This window comes from Seriola dumerili, unplaced genomic scaffold (genome assembly GCF_002260705.1).
Source record: "Seriola dumerili isolate Sdu_G_001 unplaced genomic scaffold, Sdu_1.0 BDQW01000017.1, whole genome shotgun sequence".
In the NCBI taxonomy this organism is placed as follows: Eukaryota; Metazoa; Chordata; class Actinopteri; order Carangiformes; family Carangidae; genus Seriola; species Seriola dumerili.
This window is the reverse complement of record NW_019174272.1, coordinates 12,490,023-12,510,836: the sequence shown is the minus strand read 5'-3', so window position 1 is coordinate 12,510,836 and position 20,814 is coordinate 12,490,023. Positions and strand designations below refer to the sequence as shown.

At 44.5% G+C, this 20,814-nt stretch overlaps 1 protein-coding gene across 1 annotated transcript; it reads right to left on the bottom strand.

Moving 5' to 3' along the window:
• Positions 1-1,381: 1,381 nt before the first annotated feature.
• On the bottom strand, positions 1,382-16,904 carry fam189a2 (family with sequence similarity 189 member A2). The gene is made up of 11 exons (XM_022759099.1): positions 16,459-16,904; positions 14,074-14,130; positions 10,712-10,822; positions 6,697-6,816; positions 5,770-5,877; positions 5,344-5,477; positions 5,083-5,218; positions 4,258-4,330; positions 3,755-3,937; positions 3,299-3,639; positions 1,382-2,598 (listed from the first exon to the last, which is right to left on the bottom strand). The coding sequence occupies exons 1-11, from the start codon at positions 16,735-16,737 to the stop codon at positions 2,260-2,262; spliced, it is 1,881 nt and encodes a 626-aa protein (XP_022614820.1). The 5' UTR covers positions 16,738-16,904; the 3' UTR covers positions 1,382-2,259.
• Between the last annotated feature and the right edge of the window lie 3,910 nt (positions 16,905-20,814).

Here is a 20,814-nt window from a genome sequence, read left to right as displayed (position 1 = left end):
GGTCGGTACAGATAGTGGGTCCATGTCCTCCCAGTAAAACTAAACCAGTCTGAACAGGTTACATTTACACATGACTTATGGTGAGCACATCTGGAACTGTGCACATCTGGAACAGTCAACAGGCTGTGGTTAAAGTTAAAATGGATGATAAACACACTGGAGGAACTTTGGACTGAATTTGATTCTGGACTTTTGACTTTTGTGAATCTGTGGAGCCTAAAGCATTTACCCCATCACCCCTCATGACCCCCCCCCCGTTTCTCTGGGAATGTACCTGCCTTCATCACATCAGCTGTGACCACCTCTACTTTTCCTTTGGGATGTTATGAACTTCTCTCTTCAGGTTGCTCTGTGTTTAAGGTAAAATAGCGACAGGTTGAAAGCCCCCCACCTCGCTCCACCCCCCACCTCTGCTCACAACCCACAGCTGACTCCAAATGTCTGTCGTCATCATGATGCTCATCTTGGCCTTATTACCACTACTGGACTCAGAGGCAGCAGCAGCAGCAGACTGGACTTTGACACGTCATGCTGTCCTGTTCTTTCCTCTGGTGTGTGTGCGTGTGTGTGTGTGTGTGTGTGTGTGTGTGAGAGATTACAAGCAATGTACTCCATGTTGAATCAAAAACCAGCTGGATATATAAAATACACATATAGATGAACTATATAGAAAACTATGTAAAGGTATATACTTCTAATGGTTGTGCGTTGGGTACTTCAGTCAGTAGAGAGCAATGCAACATGGGAGATTTCAGGTGAGTGGACACAGCTAGAGCACAAGATACCTGAAGATGTGTGATGTTACTTCAGGTGTAGGTAACCATGGAAACGAGCACTTGAGACTGGAGGCAGCAGCACGGTCGATAAGTATTTACAAGTGCACTCATTCTGAATGTAAGTGAAATGTAACTCAGTGTCTCAACATAGAAACATTTCTGTAGAGCAGCAGCAGCGATGTTGTATTTATTTGCTTTTCTGTGATGCTAAGCTAACAGAGCTTCTTCCTGTAGCACAGAATGTTTGTAACAGTATTTACAACAATAAAAGACTTCAGCAAGGACCGGTGTCAGCAATTTCACTGAGCTGTGTGCGCACGCTCACAGTGCAAACTAACATACTCAAAAAATAAGTAAATCTAGGCTACTTCATTACTGCTATAGTGGATACAGATATTATAACCATTGTGATTTTGATGGTAATTCTGACTGTGGTGATGGCTGTAGACATCAGTAACAGTCACAGACATAAACACAGCTACAACCATCATCACACAGACGCACGCACACACACAGACGTACAGACAGGCACATACTGCTGAGCGCTAAGATCAGATCAAACTGTGTTAAAGATAATTAAACCAATTTTATTGAACATGCAGCAAATGACCATCTGAGTCCCACAGACATGAGAGGTCATTATAAACACAAGTCTCTGTCATCACTGTACACGATGTGGATGTGACGTTAGTCCGACTCTTTAACACAACAATCAGTTCATTGTTCTTGAGGCTCTGCTGTTCACTCAGAGGTTAAATAGATCTGTGTAGAGCTTTCACCTCAACACAGCTGACAGTGGTGACACAGGGAACTACATGGCTGTTTCACGTCCTCCTCTTTATAATACCTCTGCTATAACACCAGCTGCTTCACAACAGAGGCACAGTTTACTCACTGATTTAACTGTGATCATTTCTTTTTGTTCAGTTATCAACCAAGCTTCATTGACAACAGACAAACCTCCTTCCTCAGTGGGAACACTTTTATTGAAGTAGTATTTGTAGTTTTCACATCATTTCCAATCAGTTTCCTGCAAAGAATTTAGACTGTGTTCAAATGGCATATTTTCATTCTAATTAACTGACAAAGGATCAGTGTTCAGCAGGTGAGTGAAACATGAAGTTTCAATGATCAATAAATCATGAACATCCGGATGATTTCATTTCTTTCTAAGAAACTTGTTGGAAATAATTAAGAAATGATGGACTCATAAAATAAAGTTTAACTCACTTTAATCGTTAAGTCAATTTGTCTAAGCATTAAATAACAGAGAGATACCTGCAGCAGGTGGATGATGCGTTCAGTGTCTCAGGACAAGTTTTCTATTTCACTAATAAACAGAGACACACACACACACACACACACACACACACACACACACACACACACACACACACACACCTCCTCAGTGGTGGGATTTGCAGTCCATGGGTTAGATCAGTTTATATAGTGACAGGTGGGGCAGCATCCAGCTGGTTCTCCCTCAGAGCACTGTCTCTCTGAAGACTCCGATCAGACTGTGAGGGCGATCAGGACGATCCAGGCGGGACCCCGTCCTCGACCCCGTCCTCGACCCCGCTCTTGAACCCACCCTAGAGCCCGCCCCTGACACCACTTCTCTATTATTTCCTTGACGCTCCGGAGACTCTGCACAGGTGAATGAGCTGAGGTCCCCACAGCTCCGCAGGTGCAGCACACCGCACCTCCTCCTGGGGGGGCGGGGGAAAGTCTGGGAGGAACTGGCAGCTGGCTGCTGCTGCTGCTGCTGCTGCTGCTGCTGCTGGGGTGGTTGACTGGGACCCATCTCTGAGTCAGTGAACACCTGACAGGAAACAGAAAACTATTGTTCAGGACAACTCAAAATACAGCGATGTGGGGGCCAAGCAGCTCAACAGGCCAGAGTTACCATGGAAACATGGCTGGCTGAATCAATTAGGCTGACATGACATTTTGATTTTAAAGCATCAACAGTTACAAGGCAAAATGCAGATTTTCTTACTGTAGTGCCCCCTAGAGGTCAAAGGACACCAGAGTTCTGGAGCTGCCTCCATGTGGGATCCTGAGTCCATGTACAAAGTTTAGTTGTCTTACATAAAAGCGCTGCTGACCTCACTTCCTGTTTGGCAGCTTCGCCGCCACTTTCAATCGGCTGAAAGAAAGGTCCATGTGATAACTGTTGTGAGGCTTGGTCTGAAGAACATCTCTCCCAATCTTAGTGAAGATTGGACAAAGTTTGTCCGAAAGGTCGCAAAAGAATACTTTAACATAAAATCCAATATGGCAAAAATTGATGTGCCTTGAACTCAGATATAGTTCAAAAACAGTGAAAGCATCTCTAATTTTGACCTGTTGGTGGCACTAGAGCGCTTGAGGCACAGACATGACACTTGGTGACAAGCATCATGGGAGTGTCTCCAGTCAGTGTGCCACACTAATGTAAACCTAGAACAGTCTGATCCATGATCCATGATAGTGTACAGCTGTCTGTTTCAGACAGCTGTTGTCAGTGTGTGATCTCCTACCTGTTCTATGTAACTGGCACAGCGCACAGCCTCCTCCATGTGCTCCTCATCTGACTGCAGGACGTTTCGAATGCTGTCCACCAGCTCCTGGACCTCGGGGGCCAGTCCCTGGGCGGCCGGCTGCTCAAGAATCCTCCTGACCAGGTGCTGCGTGTGTCGGTAGCTCTGGTAGTCCACCATGGAGGACGGACGGGGCCGGCGGGGGGTCCTGCTGTCGTTGTTGCCCCGTCGCAGCGTGACCTGGCCCTGGGCGTGGGCAGCCAGTGTGGGCTGGGAGGTCTGGGTGGAGGAGTCTGTCGTCTGGGGAGATGGAGCGAGGGGAGTGTCGCTGCTGCTCCACCCTACATCAGAGGAGAGTGTGTGTGTGTGTGTGTGTGGGGGGGGGGTCTGTTAGTCCTAGTGGAACCACCAAACTGGACCACCAGTTTGAACACAGATGAAACAAAGACAGCTGACCTTTAGCAGCGAGGTCCATCAACACTGGGTCACTGCTGGAGTGACGGATCCCTGCTCTTCTCCAGGGGGTGGGTCCTGGAGCATGTGGCTGCTGAAGAGGAAGAGAAGGAGGAAGAGGCTGGAGCTGGGACTTGGCCTGGTCAACCACGCCTGGTGACACTGACACGGTTTGGAGACTCAGGTCTGATGAGACACAGACAGATAGAGACATGTCAGAGTCTCCACTTTAATCACATACAGACAGTGAGGGGTCAGAGATGAAGCTTCATTTTAAGTATTAGAACTAAAGTGTTGGAGAATCATCAAGCAATGTGACAGGAGCACTGACTGACTGACTGACTGACTGACTGACTGACTGACTGACTGTCTGTCTGTCTGTCTGCCAATCAGAGGGCAGAGAGAGTCTCTGAGATTCATGTTCCCTGATCAGTCAGTTATCTGAAGGAACTGGTGTGTGTGTGTGTGTGTGTGTGTGTGTGTGTGTGTGTGTGTGTGTGTCCTACCTGCACCACAGGTTGGAGGAGGTGGAGTGGTGGTGGTGTTCACAGGCAGTTCAGTCAGAGGAATCTCTGTTTCCTGAAACAAATACACGCACACCATCACTGTGTTGATTCATATTAAATACCCCGAAACATTAATACTCCAGCACACTGAACACTCTGTGTGTGTGTGTGTGTGTGTGTGTGTGTGTGTGTGTGTGTGTGTGTGTGTGTGTGTTTTTAGACCATTTCAAAATCTTGGTGATGAGTTCATGCACACTCCGGTGTTTTATTTTCTGCCTGATGCTGCTGTAAAAATGTCACATTAAAAACCTTCTTCGTTCAGGCAGATTAGAGACCTGTTTGAATGGAGGAAAGACTTTGCTTATTGTTGTGTGCTAGCCCATTGTTTCCTTCAGGAACATACAAAACAACTGTTCTGTAATCAGCCTTCATACCTGACACAAACATGAACTCTACATTAATTCATTACAAACCTCAACTGAAACTGTTCACACCAACACATTGATCAGTTTCCAATCATCTGTTACCACGGACAGATGGTCAATATTTGTGTTTAATCAGAGACTTTGAGGCAGAACAATCTACAAACTGCTCTGAAAATCTCAGATGTTGATTATTGTGTAAAACATTTAAAGGACACAGACATTATGAACCTGATGTTGACAGTTCCTCCTCTGACCTGTGGTGGAGCTGTTGGCCAACATCAGCTTGTTGCACGCATGTCAGTGAACATGTATGAGACAGAGTCCTTAAATAGTTGACCTTTGACCTGTAAGCATCCTGCTCAGTCTGAATCACAGTGTTACAGGTGTGATCTGAGGTTACCTGTGTGTCTGTGTTAGTGGAGCTTCCAGCAACAGCCTCATATGGAGGAGGAGGATCCAGAGGACAGAAGACCTCCACCCCTTTGATCCGGGCCCCGTAGATATGAGGGAGAGGGATCACGCTGTCCCCGAGTGTCCTGACACACACACGTCAAACAACACACTCATCAGTCAGTTATCATAGACTGAGACAGACGCACAGCAACACAAACGCAGTGTTTGTGTATGTGTGTCTGTGTGTGTGTCTGTGTGTGTGTATTACCGGCATGTCAGACGTGGTGTACATGAGTAGAAAGTGGAGAAGTAGGAGGGGGGAGGGGCTGGAGCCACAAACTCATCTGGATCTGGGACCTGAGGAGGCTCCTCCCTTTCCTCCACCGTGGCCCTGGGCTCGTCCTATCACAGATCGAGGACACGTGACATCACACATCATCCTAAAACACATCAGATCCTCAGGCCTGGTGAATGGATACGCTCACGAGGACTGATCCAGAACCAAAAGATACTGGGATCTACTACAATCTGACTGTGTTGCTTAAACCAACATGGACAAGAAGTTTTTATGCTAAGATATTCATTTTCTACTCTCCTACTGTTCACAGTCCTCTCACTGGCCTCTTGTACTGAGAGACTTCAGTCTATGAGCCCCGTTACCCAGAAACCTCCTGGCGTCACGCGATGTTCGTACCATGCAGGGAGCTCTGGTGGAGAAGATCTGCAGGTACCTCAGAGCAGCTGCCATCAGACACACAGCTGTGGTCAGCGCGTTCAGAGCGCAGAGAGCAAACAAAACTTTCTGGAGAGAGGAAGACACAGATCAGTTAGGACAGAGCAAAACAGACCAACAGTGATCACTTTATTAGGAACAGCACACTAACACTGGGTAGTTCCTCAGTCCTTCATGTCATGGATCCACGAGATGATGGAAATATTCTGTTGAGATTCTGCTCCATGTTGACATGACTGCATCACATCAGTTCTACCACATCGCAATAGTGTTCTGCCGGTTTCAGGTCTGGAGACCTGGTTTCACCAACACTGTCATGTTGGTGAAACCAGTTTGTGACCACTTTAGCTTTGTGACATGGAGCATTATCCTGCTAGTAGCCATTAGAAGATGATGAACATGGTCAGTAACAATACTCAGACTGTGACATTCAGACCATGACTGACTGGTATTAAGAAGAAAACATTCCCCACACCATCACACCACCACCACCAGTCTGGACTGTTGACACAAGGCAGGTTGGCTCCATGGATTCAGACTCTGTCCCGACCGTCTGCTGCCTCAGCACAAATCCAAATCCATCAGACCAGGTCTTCACCTGTCCAGTGTTGGTGAGACTGTGTCCACTGCAGCCTCAGGTTTCTCTTCTCTGTGACAGGAAGTGGAAGCCGACTTCTTCTACTGTTGTAGTGCGACCAAATTATTTGAAACACTGTGCTAACACCAGGCTGCCATACAACAACCACACACACACACTCACACGCACACACTGAAACCTCCAATTCAACAGCTCACACACTGAGGTGCAAAGACTGGGGACATGACCTGTGTGTTATTTATTAACTGTGTACATGTGTAACTATGTTCAGGGAGTATTGAGAGCTTCACCTTCAGCAGGATCCTCATGGTGCCGCAGGAGTGGGCTGGGTGGAGCTCCAGCAGCTTCTCCTCGGGACAGGTGGAGGAGGGGGAGAGGGAGCAGCAGTAACACACATCTCCATCCTCACTCTGAAACAACAGAGTGACAAAACTTACATGTGTACGACACAGACTGCTTCAGTCACTGTGGTGAGGATACATCAGGATGTTCATGGTCCCCAGAGGATGACTCCTCATCATTCTGACTGTGAAGCCTTAGATATCAATCATCACTTCACAGAGTCATAGTTATATACTGTATTTGGCCCTAATTATCTGATCACACAGTTGCTGTGGATGACCTCACCAGGACATGTCCTTTACCTCACACATGAAACAGCCTTCTTCTACCTGAGCATTATTGTGAAAATCTATTGTGAACATCCTGTCTTTAAAGGATGCAGATACCTCTAGACTGGACTTCTGTAATTCTTTATTATCAATATGTCCCAATAACTCTGTGAGAAACCTCCAGCTGATTCAAAACGCTGCAGCAGAGGACTGACTAGGAGAAGAGATCACATCTCTCCTGAGTTACTGGCTCCCTATAAAATCCAGAGTGGAATCCTCTCCTGTGGAACCAGCTCCCAGTCTGTCAGATACTTTACACTGATATCAGTTACATTCTTCTTTCACTCACCCTGTGGGAACAATGATGCATCCCGCAACCGCTCATCCTAACCCTAACCATCACAACCCTCACTCTCAACCATACTCAACCATAAAACCAAGTCGTAACCCCCCAGACATCAGTGGTTCCCACGGTGACATAAGACCACGTGTTTGTGTGCAGTCCCCACTGGGATATAAAAACAAGCACGTGCACGCATGCACACACACACGCAGACACACACACACACACAAGAGAGAGAGAGAAGAGAGAGAAGAGAAGAGCATGTATTTATAGAGTGACTAGGTAACCTCATCTCTTGTTGTTGGTGAAACCTCTTCACAGGGACAGAAGAGAGGTCAAAGGTCACACAGGAAATCATTTTCCCTAGTAAAAAGCTGAAGTTCTGTGCAGCTGTTTACACACACTATGACACAACACACACCCACACACACACACGACACACACACACACAACACACACAACGGATAGTGTTGCGTTGAAAAGATCAATAAATAATAATAATGGGAAATTACGTCCTCACATAAATAAAACTACAAAAGTTATGAAAGTAATTCAAAAAGTGAAATGCTTCCTTTTTATTTCCTTCCAACCTGCCGTATTCAATGGATAACTACAGCAGTGACTTTAACGAAGAAGAGAAGGAGGAGGAAGATCCTCTGAACTGAACTAATTGAACATATCACATGTGCAGCATAGAGGAAATAAATCACTACGGTTCTTCAGAATATTTAACTGACACATGACAGACTCCTGGCTGCGTTCAAAAAGTCTTTTTTTGTTTACGAAGGTTCCTAACTCGAGTGAAATGACCTGGAAGTATCTAAGCAGCAGCTGGTCCAACTCTCTACTGATAAGGAAAGGAGCTTCAATGCTTCCTATCTTATCTCCTTTAGCAGAGAAACACTGGACCTTCCTTTACGAAAAGGAAAGGAGAAAATGCGCCGTCCCACAATTCCTTGCTGCACCACCAACATTTAAAACGATGCACTTTGATTGTAGTTTCACCACGGCAGACCCACATGAATGTAGAAACAACACAGCATCCTATTTATTTCTAACCACTTTTTCCATCGAGGTCAAGGAAAAGTGCTTAGGAAAGGAGATTATTTTGACTTTTTGACCACAGACTGTGTGTTTTCCTGTCTCACACTTCTCAAACTTCCTCAGATCCTGCACAGAGAATCTAGATCTGATTTACAGAGAGGAAGTTAATATGAAACCTAAAAGAGAAACAGACTAAAAGCTTAGGTTTTATGACATGATTAACTGAATAATACGTCCGTTACAGCTCTCTGTCATAGCTCGTACACTCTAACTCCTCATCGTCACTGAGGTGATTAGTGACAAGACTTAAACTAATGTCAGATGATGAATCAGTCATTTACTGTTTACTTGTTACTGCTGCTTCTGAACACTGAGGAGGAAAAACTGTAGAAGTAAATTAATAAGGCAAAAGTTTAGTTTCCACACATCTGTGCATGTGTGTAATAATGCTGCAATATCATAACTGAACAGTAGATGCTGAGTCAAGGACAGCTTGACTATCACACTTTGACTATAGAGCCACCTGTCACCTGAGCAAACATCCATAAAACACTGCTCCTCTCTCTGCTTGAAGCTCCAGTCTTTGTCAACGGGACACGGTCACAGAAATGACAGAACCTTTAGATACAACCGCTGTAGTCAAGCTAGCTTCAGAGACAATAACCTACTGCTGCCACTGGCGGGCAGTAAATAGCATGATAAGAGGAGACAAGCATCAGATCCTTAATGAGACAGAATGCTGTTCTGAGATCAGATGTAAGGAGAGATATTGCTTCAGTAACTGGTGTCTATTCTTAGCTTTAACTGGTCACACCACTGTTAGTCCTGATGACTCACCACTGAAGAACTGAAGTTAGATATTTTCTTTAACATCAACAGTCTGGTTGAAGCTGGGAGGTTGTAGCAGAGTTTACACTGAAGTCCTGATGAAAACTTTATTAATGATGTTGAAATGTTTTAACTGAAGTTTGGTGTGGAGATCTTGAGGCTAGTACAATCACTATATGGGCCAGATCCACAGAGATATGTCAGACTGGTCTGTAGTGTTGGTCCAGTCTTCACTCTGCTCACAGATCAGTCTGATGTTAGTCAGACTGTTTCACACAAATAAAGACTGAGACTCATTTTAAGACAAAAACATTAGACACCTCCAGACTAACTCAGTCCTAAGATCAATGTTACCATGGTAACAATCAATGACAACTGTGCTGAGCAGTAGCACTCAACAACAAGAAACAGGAAAACATGGCTCATAATTTGTGGTTTGCTAACATTGTTATGGAGAGAGAAATAAGAACGGAAAGAGTGTTTAGAGACCGCAGAGATTTTTTTTTTTTTTATATAGTTTCACTAAGTTCTGAATTTCCAAAGTAAGATATCCTTGTAACTGTTGAATCCTTCCAGTAGACAAACATTTTCTGCTGGAGTAAATGGAGCTCAGCGGTTGGATGTGGTTCCTCGGTTTTTTATATTGAAAAAAGTCTTAATTTGCCCAGAATTGATTGTACCACAGTCCACAGTCTTAAGAAACCAAACTGCTTTGTGCAACCGATGAACTTAGACGTCCATCTGAAGTCTGACTCTTTGTTATATCTTAGACACAGTCAAAGTCTGTCTTTGTGAAACTGGCCCCATGTCTATGACATTTCCTGAAACTCACCATGTTCCATATTCAACCTGCTCAGCACTAGATTCTTCAACAGACTGTAGCTTCAGATTCTAACACTGTGACCATGTGAGTCAAGGCTCATGGAGCTTCATCAACACAGGTGTGTGTGGGAGGAGCAGCTACAAATACCTTTTCATGTTAACGAGTTGAGTCCAAAGATTATTTCAGAATCTTAATTCTTATTTTGTTTTACACGCACGCACGCACACAGTAGTGATGTCCTCTGGCACTGACTCTTATGTGGGTTTTTACAGAATGATTGGTGTTATTATAACTGATCAAGGTCACTTGAAGACAGGCTGAAACACACACGCACAGGCACACGCACACGCACACACACACGCACACACGCACACACACACACACACACACACACACACACACACAATTTCTGTGTTGACGTTATATTACTGTGACTCCATGCTGACGTATTTCTCCTGATTAAAGGTTATTTTCTTCATAACTTCCTGTTTATTTGTTTATTTGTTTATTTGTCGTGTCCTGACAGTAAACTGCTTCGTGATGGACCACCTGACATTAGTGACCATGATGCTGTCAACCCTGTCCACAGGAGAGACAGAGGAGCAGAGAGACAGAGAGTGTGAATGAGGATCAGACACAGACAGGTGCAGCCTCACCAGTTGGCAGCTGGTCATACTGGAAACCAGCTGGGCTCCCTGGCAGCACAGGATGAATCCAGCCAGATTAAGGAGCACACACACCACAGACAGCAGGACAAACACATTGACCTGGAGATGGAGGGATGGGGGGGGGGGGTGGATGAAAGAAGGGAAGATGGATTACTGTAGCTTCAACACGTGTCTGACTGTGTATAAACAGGTTTAATAAACATGATGTCATCAAATGGACAGTGACAACAACAGTGGCAGAATAACCCCACTGTACCCCCCCCACTCCCCCAGCCCCGCCAAAATTTATCAGATTAATTAGAAATATTGTTAACCACATAAACAGAGGATGAACAACAACACAACCTGAAACACGTCATACATCAGTCATGGATGTATGTGCACACACACAAACACATGGATACATCAGGGATTGTCAATAATGCTGTTATATACAGTATGATACACATCTTATTATTGATTACTGATAGAAACATTTGGTCACATTCACAACATGATCGTGATCTCAGTGACTCTGACTGTGACACGACTGTTGGTTTGTGTGTTTCTCAAACTGCTGATCTCCTGGATTTTGAGTGAACAACATGTTGAACCTTGAGGTGGACGGACTACAACAGCAGAAGACCACGTCAGGTTCCACTTCCTGTCACCGAGAAGAGAAACCTGAGGCTGCAGTGGACACAGTCTCACCAACACTGGACAGGTGAAGACCTGGTCTGATGGATCTGGATTTGTGCTGAGGCAGCAGACGGTCGGGACAGAGTCTGAATCCATGGAGCCAACCTGCCTTGTGTCAACAGTCCAGACTGGTGGTGGTGGTGTGATGGTGTGGGGAATGTTTTCTTCTTAATACCAGTCAGTCATGGTCTGAATGTCACAGTCTGAGTATTGTTACTGACCATGTTCATCATCTTCTAATGGCTTCTAGCAGGATAATGCTCCATGTCACAAAGCTAAAGTGGTCACAAACTGGTTTCACCAACATGACAGTCCCCCCAGTCTCCAGACCTGAAACCGGCAGAACACTATTGGGATGTGATAGAACAGGAGATTGGCAGCATGAATATGCAGCTGACAAATGTTGGAAATGATGTGATGCAGTCATGTCAACATGGAGCAGAATCTCAGTGGAAAGTTTCACTTCAGGACTGTCAGTCAGAATCTGCAGATATTCATTTCCCATCAGCCCCAGAGCTCTACAGAGTACACATTACATCACTTTACACTGTGCTAAGTAAACAGACATCTTTCCTCTATGACCAATCACAGCTCCGATTTTGTCTTAGACATTCTGCACCATGGGTCAACCAAAACAGGCTGTGAGCTGTCGTTATATCCGAGGACCACACAGCTCACACCAGACTGTCAAGACCACAAGACCAGGTCCTCAATCTTCCAAGACCTTCCTCAGAGAACTGTCTTCCTAACTTTAATAAAAAAAAAAAATCTGAAATCTCTGCACACAAACCTCCTCCACTGAGAGACTGTGTCGGACAGAGGCTCAGTTTCTGAATACAGGCTGTGTGCATTTCTCTGTGGACTGAGTGCTTTGATACTTTCACAGTATCAATATAGAACCTACAACTGATCTATAATTAAAAAAAAAAACATGGAAATCTACCTTTATACTATATGGACCTCTAAAACACATCAATCAGTGAAGTGTGGCTATTGTGAGGGAAACACAACATGTTAGTCACTGTCATTATATCAGACAACAAATAGCATCAAAATGTGTTCACTAAACAGCAAATCAGTTTAGATCTGTCAGACAGTAACACAGTCTGGGCCCGTCACAGCGAGGATTTTCAATTTTTGACCCTAAAAGGTAATTTCCTGCTGTCCCTCAGCTAAACCATCACATGGACAGGAAACAGTGTCACAGCTTTATGGTGGATGGACACGAGGCGAACCGGGAACAAACAACCAAAATGTCCAAGGAGGAACTGGGGGAAGAGGGGGTTTCTTGCTGTTACCATGGTAACTACAGATATTAGAATACAGGTGGAGCAGGTGTAGAGTTTGCTGAGAGGATGAAGCTTTTCACTGAGAGAATCACACAGAAGCAGAGGACTGACTTTGCTGTCACTGTCTTTTTATCAGATGATGTTTCAGACAGATTTTTAATCAGCTTCTTCCTTTCTGAGTAAGTTTACCTCAGCACAGTATGTGTTACCACCTTTTCTCCATTCAGCCATGGGCACCACTGTTTAGTTCTGGCTGTTGAGTTGAGTGTTTGAGGGAAAACTCTGTGTCCACATCTGTCCTATCTTTTTATCACATCTGTCTGTCATATCTTTATTTATGTTATTTTAAATCTTTTCTGACTAGGTCTGATTAGTCCTTTCAACTGATGACATCTGCAGGTGGTTCCTCTGCCTCCACCTGAGGGACCTCCACCTCAGGGACTTCTACTCGAAGCACTACACCTGAAAGACCTCTACCTGAAGGATCTTGACCTGAAGGACCTCCAACCGAAGGATCACCAACCCAAAGACCTCCACCTGAAGGACCTCCAACCGAAGGACGTCCACCTGAAGGACCCCCAACTGAAGGACTTCCAACCAAAGGATCTCCACCTGAAGGACTTCAGGGACTTCTACCTGAAGGACTCCACCTGAAGGACCTCTTCCTGAGCAACCTCTACCTTCAAGACTCCACCTGAAGGATCTGGACCCGATGTACCTCTAACTGAAGGCTCTCCACTTCGACCTCCACCTGAAGGACCTCCAACCAAAGGATCACCAACCCAAGATCTCCACCTGAAGGACCTCCAACCGAAGGACTGCTACCTGAATGATCTTGATCAGAAGGACCTCCACCTGAGCGACCTCTGCCTTCAAGACTCCACCTGAAGGACTCCACCTGAAGGATCTCCCCCTGAGTGACCTCTACCTTCAAGATTCCACCTGAAGGACGTCTACCTGAAGGATCTCCACCTGAAGGATCTCCACCTTAGGGACCTCCACCTGAGCGACCTCTGCCTTCAAGACTCCACCTGAAGGACTCCACCTGAAGGATCTCCCCGAGTGACCTCTACCTTCAAGATTCCACCTGAAGGACATCTACCTGAAGGATCTCCACCTGAAGGATCCCACATTAGGGACCTCCACCTGAGCGACCTCTACCTTCAAGACTCCACCTGAAGGATCTCCACTTAAAGGACTTCCAACTGAAGGATCTCCACCTGAAGTACCTCTACCTGAAGGACATCCACCACAGTGCTGATCAGCAGGATGGAGTCCTGGTTTAAAATCTAACTTTGTTCCTTTGACTAATTGTTTTCAGTTTTAACAAACTCAACACTTTTATCGGGACACTTGATGGGAGGAACCAGAACCATGGCTTACCAGCAGCAGCATGGGTCTTCTCCATGTTGTGAGGCCGACAATGCCTGACAGGATGACCTGTAAACACAAGGAAAAGATTAAACACAACACAGAACTATACAAACAGACAGACAGGTCCGTGAACATTCAGTCTGTTTGTTTTTTCATTTTAAACCAAAAAACAAAAAACAATTTGGACAAATTGGAAGACCTGCTCTAATTCTGGTATTTGCAAATTCCTTTCTTTCATTTTTCCTTCTTGAATTGAAGAATGAAGAAAGGTAGTCAGGTTGCACGGAAGTAAAGGTAGATATTTCAAAATAAAAGCCAAGCGGATAAAGTTGGAAACCTTGACAATCAGCTGTTTTGTTTTGGCTGGAAAGAAGGAAAAAGGGAAATTGTTTCCTTGACTTCCATGTGATGCTGTAAAAGTCTTTGGTTTGTCCAGAACCTGAAGCAGAGCCAGAAACACTTCAGCTGGAACACTAGAGATATTACGTGTCCATCCACACTCGACCTCGACATGTGGAGCAGTTCACACTTTGCTCACCAGGATCAAGTGACTGTGGTTAATGATGACTGTGCTGACCTGTGTTTGGTAGGTGTCAGTCTGAGAGGTTAGAGGGTTGTGTGTTGAATAGTAAGTAATGAAACACTGATATTGATTAATTAAAAAGAACTGATTTACAATGATGTAAAAATTTTAAAATAAGAAGAATATACTGTATATTTTGCTTGTTATTGTCAATAACATGTTGGTGTGTTTAGGAAGAGCTGACAAAGGACTGTCATGAGACACAGTTTTATGCCTCTGCAATGGGTTGTCTGTCCATCCACTTGGACTCAAGGAAGAACAGATATGATTTTGGTGGTCAAAGGTCAAAAGTCAAGGTTAACATGACCTCGCAAAACACTTTTTTTTAGCCCTAACTCAAGACTACACACAGCAATTATGTTAAAATTTCACACAAATGGTTAATATTTTTTATATGACTCTGGATAAACAGGGATGTAACCTGAAACTAGTCTGAGTGGCGGAGGCAGACAACCATGAGGCGGTAATTCTAGTAGTAGAATTAAATCCCCTCTGTTTCCATAAACTGAGCTGCAGTGAAGGGAAATATCCTGCATCCAGACCAGACCAGCTGAAACCTACACAACTTCTACATTTACCCTGGTGCTGAGACTGTTAGTCAGCTGACCGGGTACCTGATAGAGAATTCATCATCTATTACTTTTGAGACAGACACATATACCAGATGGATAATTTGACAGCTCCTTTAGTTAATGTTGTTTGCCACTTAAGGGTTAGCGGAATCAAAGTTGAAGTCCAGTGTTCCCTCTCTTTTAGCTCTGTGTTTGGTCTCCACCAGCTCCTGAGGAAATATCTGGCTCTTTAGCTGCTAAACGTACCGGTGTTCACCAGCTGCTCTCTGTCTGCTGTTTGTATGATGAGCAGGTAGAGAGCAGAGGCTGAAACCAGGTTGTTCAGAGTCTGGAGGCTACAAGGCTAAAACAAAGAGCTAACATGCAGTAAGGTGTTCAGTGGAGCTGCAGAGCTGTTGACAGTTGACTGTGGCTTTGTCTCTACTAATGACATATTTCATATTATACAGCTATCTGATTGTTAATACAAACAATTAATCTGTTTTTATATATTTTCATTCCTCAGGAACTCATATGAGTCAAGCTCCAGTTTCTTCTTTCCTGAATTATTATCTTATTATTAACAAATAAAAGATGCTAGCTATGCTTACTGTTCTGATACGTCTGCTAGTCTCTGATTCTGGTCTTAATAACAGACTCATCATCTGAGTCTGGGTCTGACTGAGTCTCTCTGATGTTTCCTCCTCTAACCATCTTGATACTCTATGCTCTTTCACCTGTGGGGAAAAGGCCTGATCCAGATTTCTCAATCAGAAGGTAAGAATAGAGGAGCTTCAGACCCAGTTTTTATGAGTGAAAGGGGAGGGGAGGTGGACTACCCTGGACAGGTCCAGTCCATCAGTCTGTTCACTGTGATTAATGACAGGTCTCTTCCACATTGGTGTGAACAACCTGGACCACCAGGACTGTATCAGACCTGCATAGATCATCAAGACCAGAATTTGGTTTCTCAGGACCTGTATTGGTCACAATGAAGTTAACTACCACTGCAATGGACTGTGACAGTAACGTGTGTTGAAGCACTGACTGTCTCTCATCTCCAAAGAGGCATAGTGTTAAAGACATTACAGTGGATCTCCTCTCTGACGTCATTTCCGTTTAAATAGTAAATATTGAATTGAAAATGCCTCTGTGGTTAAATCCACTGTTTGTTTCCCACTCCGATCAGGACAGCCTGTCCTCTGAGCTCAGCGGTCTGAACAGTGAAAAACCACCATGGAGATGAGACCCCAAACTTACCGAGGAGCCCGCCCAGAAGGGACACGAGTTCCGGATGGCAGGTGAGCTGCTGAGGGACAGAGCTCCGAAGGACAGCGCCACCATGGAGCCGCCGAGCAGCAGCTGCAACAAGCCCAGCGAGAGCAGCGGCCGCCCGGGCAGCAGTAGCCGAGAGCCGCCGCCGGCGAACCGGGAGGAAGCAGACAAGCCACGGGGTCTGTTTCTGTACGACGGCTCTGCGAGCTGCGAAGCCCCGGTAACCGGACAGCAAGACCCCGGCAGCACCACCGGGAGCGACATCTGAGACGGATCGACGGGCAGGGCGGAAAACAGAGGCCGTTAAAGGGACTACAGCGGCGTATTGACGGGTGGATCCTCGCTGGGTTCACCGGAGCAGCTCGGTACCATCATGGTGTCCAGTCTAAAATAACACGCGGGCTGCTGGGATTGACTTTCACATAGTTTGGCAGCAGGCTGAGAAAAGTGAGGGCGGGGGAGGGGCGGGGGAGGGGCAGAGGGGCCATGTGTAACATGTAAACAGGGTGTGATTGGGGGGGTCTTCCTCAGTCTCTGGACTAACATGTAGTCCTAAAGCCTTATAAAGACCACTTTCACACATGTACTGAATACAGCTGCTGGCATGTTTCATAATGAATCATTATGTACCAGTCCTGTCAGGACGCCCTCCCCCCTCTACTCCCACCACATCCCAGCCCTTATATACTCCTCACATGTCATATTTAGAAATGATGCAATGTTCAGTCAGCAGTCTGAAAAACTGCTTTGGGTCCACATTTAAATAAAACTTTGAAAGAAACATTAAACCACAAAAAGCTTTGTGGTTTAAAATAAAGACCCAGATCCGGTCCCACAGATATGTCCTGTTTATTTATTGTTTGATGTTATTTGAACATTGTAATAATGATGTTACTGAAACCATAAACATCAGATTCATATGTTGAGAGTTTATGTTAATACAACATCTGAACATCTGGACCAGCTGTTAGAAAACAAACAGGTATGATGGAGGTTCAGTGTTGTTTGATGCTAATAGAGAAAATGACCCTGATAGTTTCACAGTTGTGAAGCAGTTCACTACTATGTCAGATGAACGAATGAATAAGTCAGTCAGTCACATTAATGTGACTAATGATGTCACTTGCATAAATCAGTTGCACCTGAGAATGAATCGGCTGTGACACATCTTTTATTTTACCCTCTCAGCTGTTCCTCCTCTTCGTCTTCTTAGATGTGCTGTGTTTAACTTACCTGTGTTTGTTATTCACTTTGCCTCCTTACAGCCTTCAGCACTCTGTTACTGGTCTGACTGCTGCTGAACCTGGCTCTGTTGACCAACCTTGACCTGATGAACCTGATCCAGTTCTGCAGGACTTCGGAGGAGACACAGACCCTGTCCTGTAGTTCTGCTGTCTAACCTGCAGGCTGCAGCATCCTCACATGGAATGCCTGGCCACCCTCACGTCAATCTCTAATGCCAAGCAGTTTGACAATGAAAAGTATTCTACACTGTGCACCTTGTAGAAAATGGCTTGGATTAAGTCAGTCAATCTTGCAACTGGCCTGTACTGTAATGAAAAGTTGTTGAGATGTTTTGCGTCTCTGAAATACACCAGTTCTGAGCTTCATAAAGCAAAAAATGACTGACAACAATTGCAACAAGGCGACAGTATCATCAGTCATTCATTTTAAGCAGCATTAGTGTGCTAAAGCTAACTGCATAATTAATGAACAATGCCCTTGTGGCAAATCCCTGCAGCCAGGTTCCAGGTTGTTTGTTCGTCCACATACTTTTGGCCATGTACAGTATAGAACATATAGACTGCAGATACAATGACATCACATTTAGCTGGTCTGATGTAAAATATACCTGTCTGTCATCTTACTGTGAGCTCAGTATTGAAGGAGCTTTTTGCTGTTTGGAGGAAAAAACTCTCACCCCCCCACGGGGTGTGTGCAGTGTTCAAAATACTCAAAAGACCAGTGAATGTCCACACCAAAGAGTTTAGTTAAATTTGTTTAGTAAATCTTTTCAGCAAGCAATGAACAAATACAGAATTCTGGATCAGATGTGTATTTCCCTAACCAATAACAAGTGTTGGTCAGTCCACAGTCTGACTCTGTTCTCATCAGTGCAACTGGGCAACCTGACCAAAGCACATCCACAACACAATTTAAGACATCCAATCCCCATTATCCATTCCCCACCATAACAACACCACCCTTTCCATACAATCCCTCGACCTACTGATTACCCATTTCATACTTCAGTTTTTGTGTCTGTTGTTCCTTTGTGAAAAAATGATTTGTTCTTCATGTCAAGTTAAATTATGTGTTTTCTCCTCTTCTGCATGGCCAAAGAGCCGGAGTTCATGACAGAGCAAATCCCTGAGCCCAGTTCCAGGTGTGTTGTTCGTCCAACATACTTTTATGCCATGTAACAGTAGTGAACATATAGACTGCAGATACAATGAACATCAATATTTTAGCTGCGTCTGATGTAAAATATACCTGTCTGTCATCATTATGTGAGCTCAGTATATTGAGTGGTGAAGATCAGCCACGGGTTCTAGTTGTTCATGTTAGAGCATACATTGAGTGAAAACTAAACACACTATCCCATTTCAGCTGTTTTATTTCATTTTATTAAAAACTTAAATACAGATTAAACTTTTACTTCTTATATACATGTGAGACAAACTTCAGGAAGAGAAACAGGAAACCAAAGACTGGCCATTGAGAGCATGATCACATAAACCCAGCTTACTTGCCATCAACATGACAAAGCCATTGTATGGTGAACCACTGCTTCATTTCTAAAGGACAGTGTTTCCTCTTCATTGCGAGTGCCTACAGTTTGGATTGTGCTCGTGGAGTCTTGTTGAGCTCCAAAGTAGAGATGACTTGGGAAGCCGTCGTCGTGCTCACAGTCCTTTCTTCTCGTTACCTGAATCAATAATGACACTGTTAGTGAAAAGCAATGGAATACCTGAAACACTCACAGTAGTGTTTTCATACTGGAGATCCTGAGCATCAACACTGTGTTCGTGTCGGTCTGCACGTTGTGATCTTAACTTGTTTTGTTTTTCTGAATGAGTTCTTCCAAGTGGTGACTGTGGATTCACAACAGTCTCTCCTTAATTTCCTGTTATTGGTGATATGGGGGAGAAGAAAAAGACGCCGTTTGTAAGAGAAGCTGGAAGAACGCATACGTTCGAGTAATGTGCTGTTTAGTTTCAGCTCTTTTACTCACATAATCTCTGTATGTGGACAGAAGACACTTGGCTGGGTGTATGGACTGCGCTCTGCCTCGTATGAGCCTTCGGCTGATTCCTGCCGATGTTATAATTGTTGAACACTTGCACTCTACGAGATCTGCTCTGCGTGTGTGTGTTCCTGTGGGAAGAAAAGACAGAGAGCTTTGTTAACTGCCTGATCCCAAACCTGAGACAACAGATCATGATCCACTGAATGAATCACACAACAATAAACTTTTACAGTACCTGGTTGCACAGAGGACGAGCAGGCAGGTGAAGACGGCAACGACAGCTGAATCATAGTTGTGGCTGTAGAACAGGTTTCTGGCTCTTCACTGCAGTGTCTTATATCAGTCTGGACTCCTGCATGGTGTGCAGCACATGGATCTCTCTTTTATACACTGCGGTAACATCCACACAGGGCTGCCTGTTACCATGGAGCGCAACAGTTTCACTTCTCCAACATCCCTTTCACTTCAACACTTCGTCTCTCCTTTTTCTTCAAGCAAGCCTATGTTTCACAGGAATCAGAGTACGCTTCTTATCCAGACTGTTTGCTCAGAGAAACTATTTCAGTCTTACAGAGTGGCTTCTCTGGAATAATGTCACATGAAGAAGGAAGAGTCGCTGACAGTAATACATTTCATTAAGATCAAAATTTCATCATCCAATATACTTTAACAACACCATGAAACATAGTCTTATCATTCGTCCAGGAAAAATGTGTTTTCCCACACGTATTCTCGTCCCAACAGTTCATTTGAAGCTACAGTTCATTCCAGAAATTCTCAGCCTCCTTCCTTAATGTTGAAACTTTATTCTAAAATCATTTAAATTCATTTTCTCCTGCCATTCTCATAAAGAACAATGTCCCGCATACTGCAGCTGACATTTGGAGTGAAACCTTGAAAAACAGCATCAATACAACAATAGAACCGTCATGATGAACCACAATAAGACTTCTCAAAACTCACATGGTAAACAATATATATGTTAACCAAAGTAAGGAGACTGCAGCAGGATTGACACTTACATAATGAAGAGAAGAACACAGTGGGTACTGCTTACTGTATCAGGTGCACGGTGAAGCCATCTCTCTCTT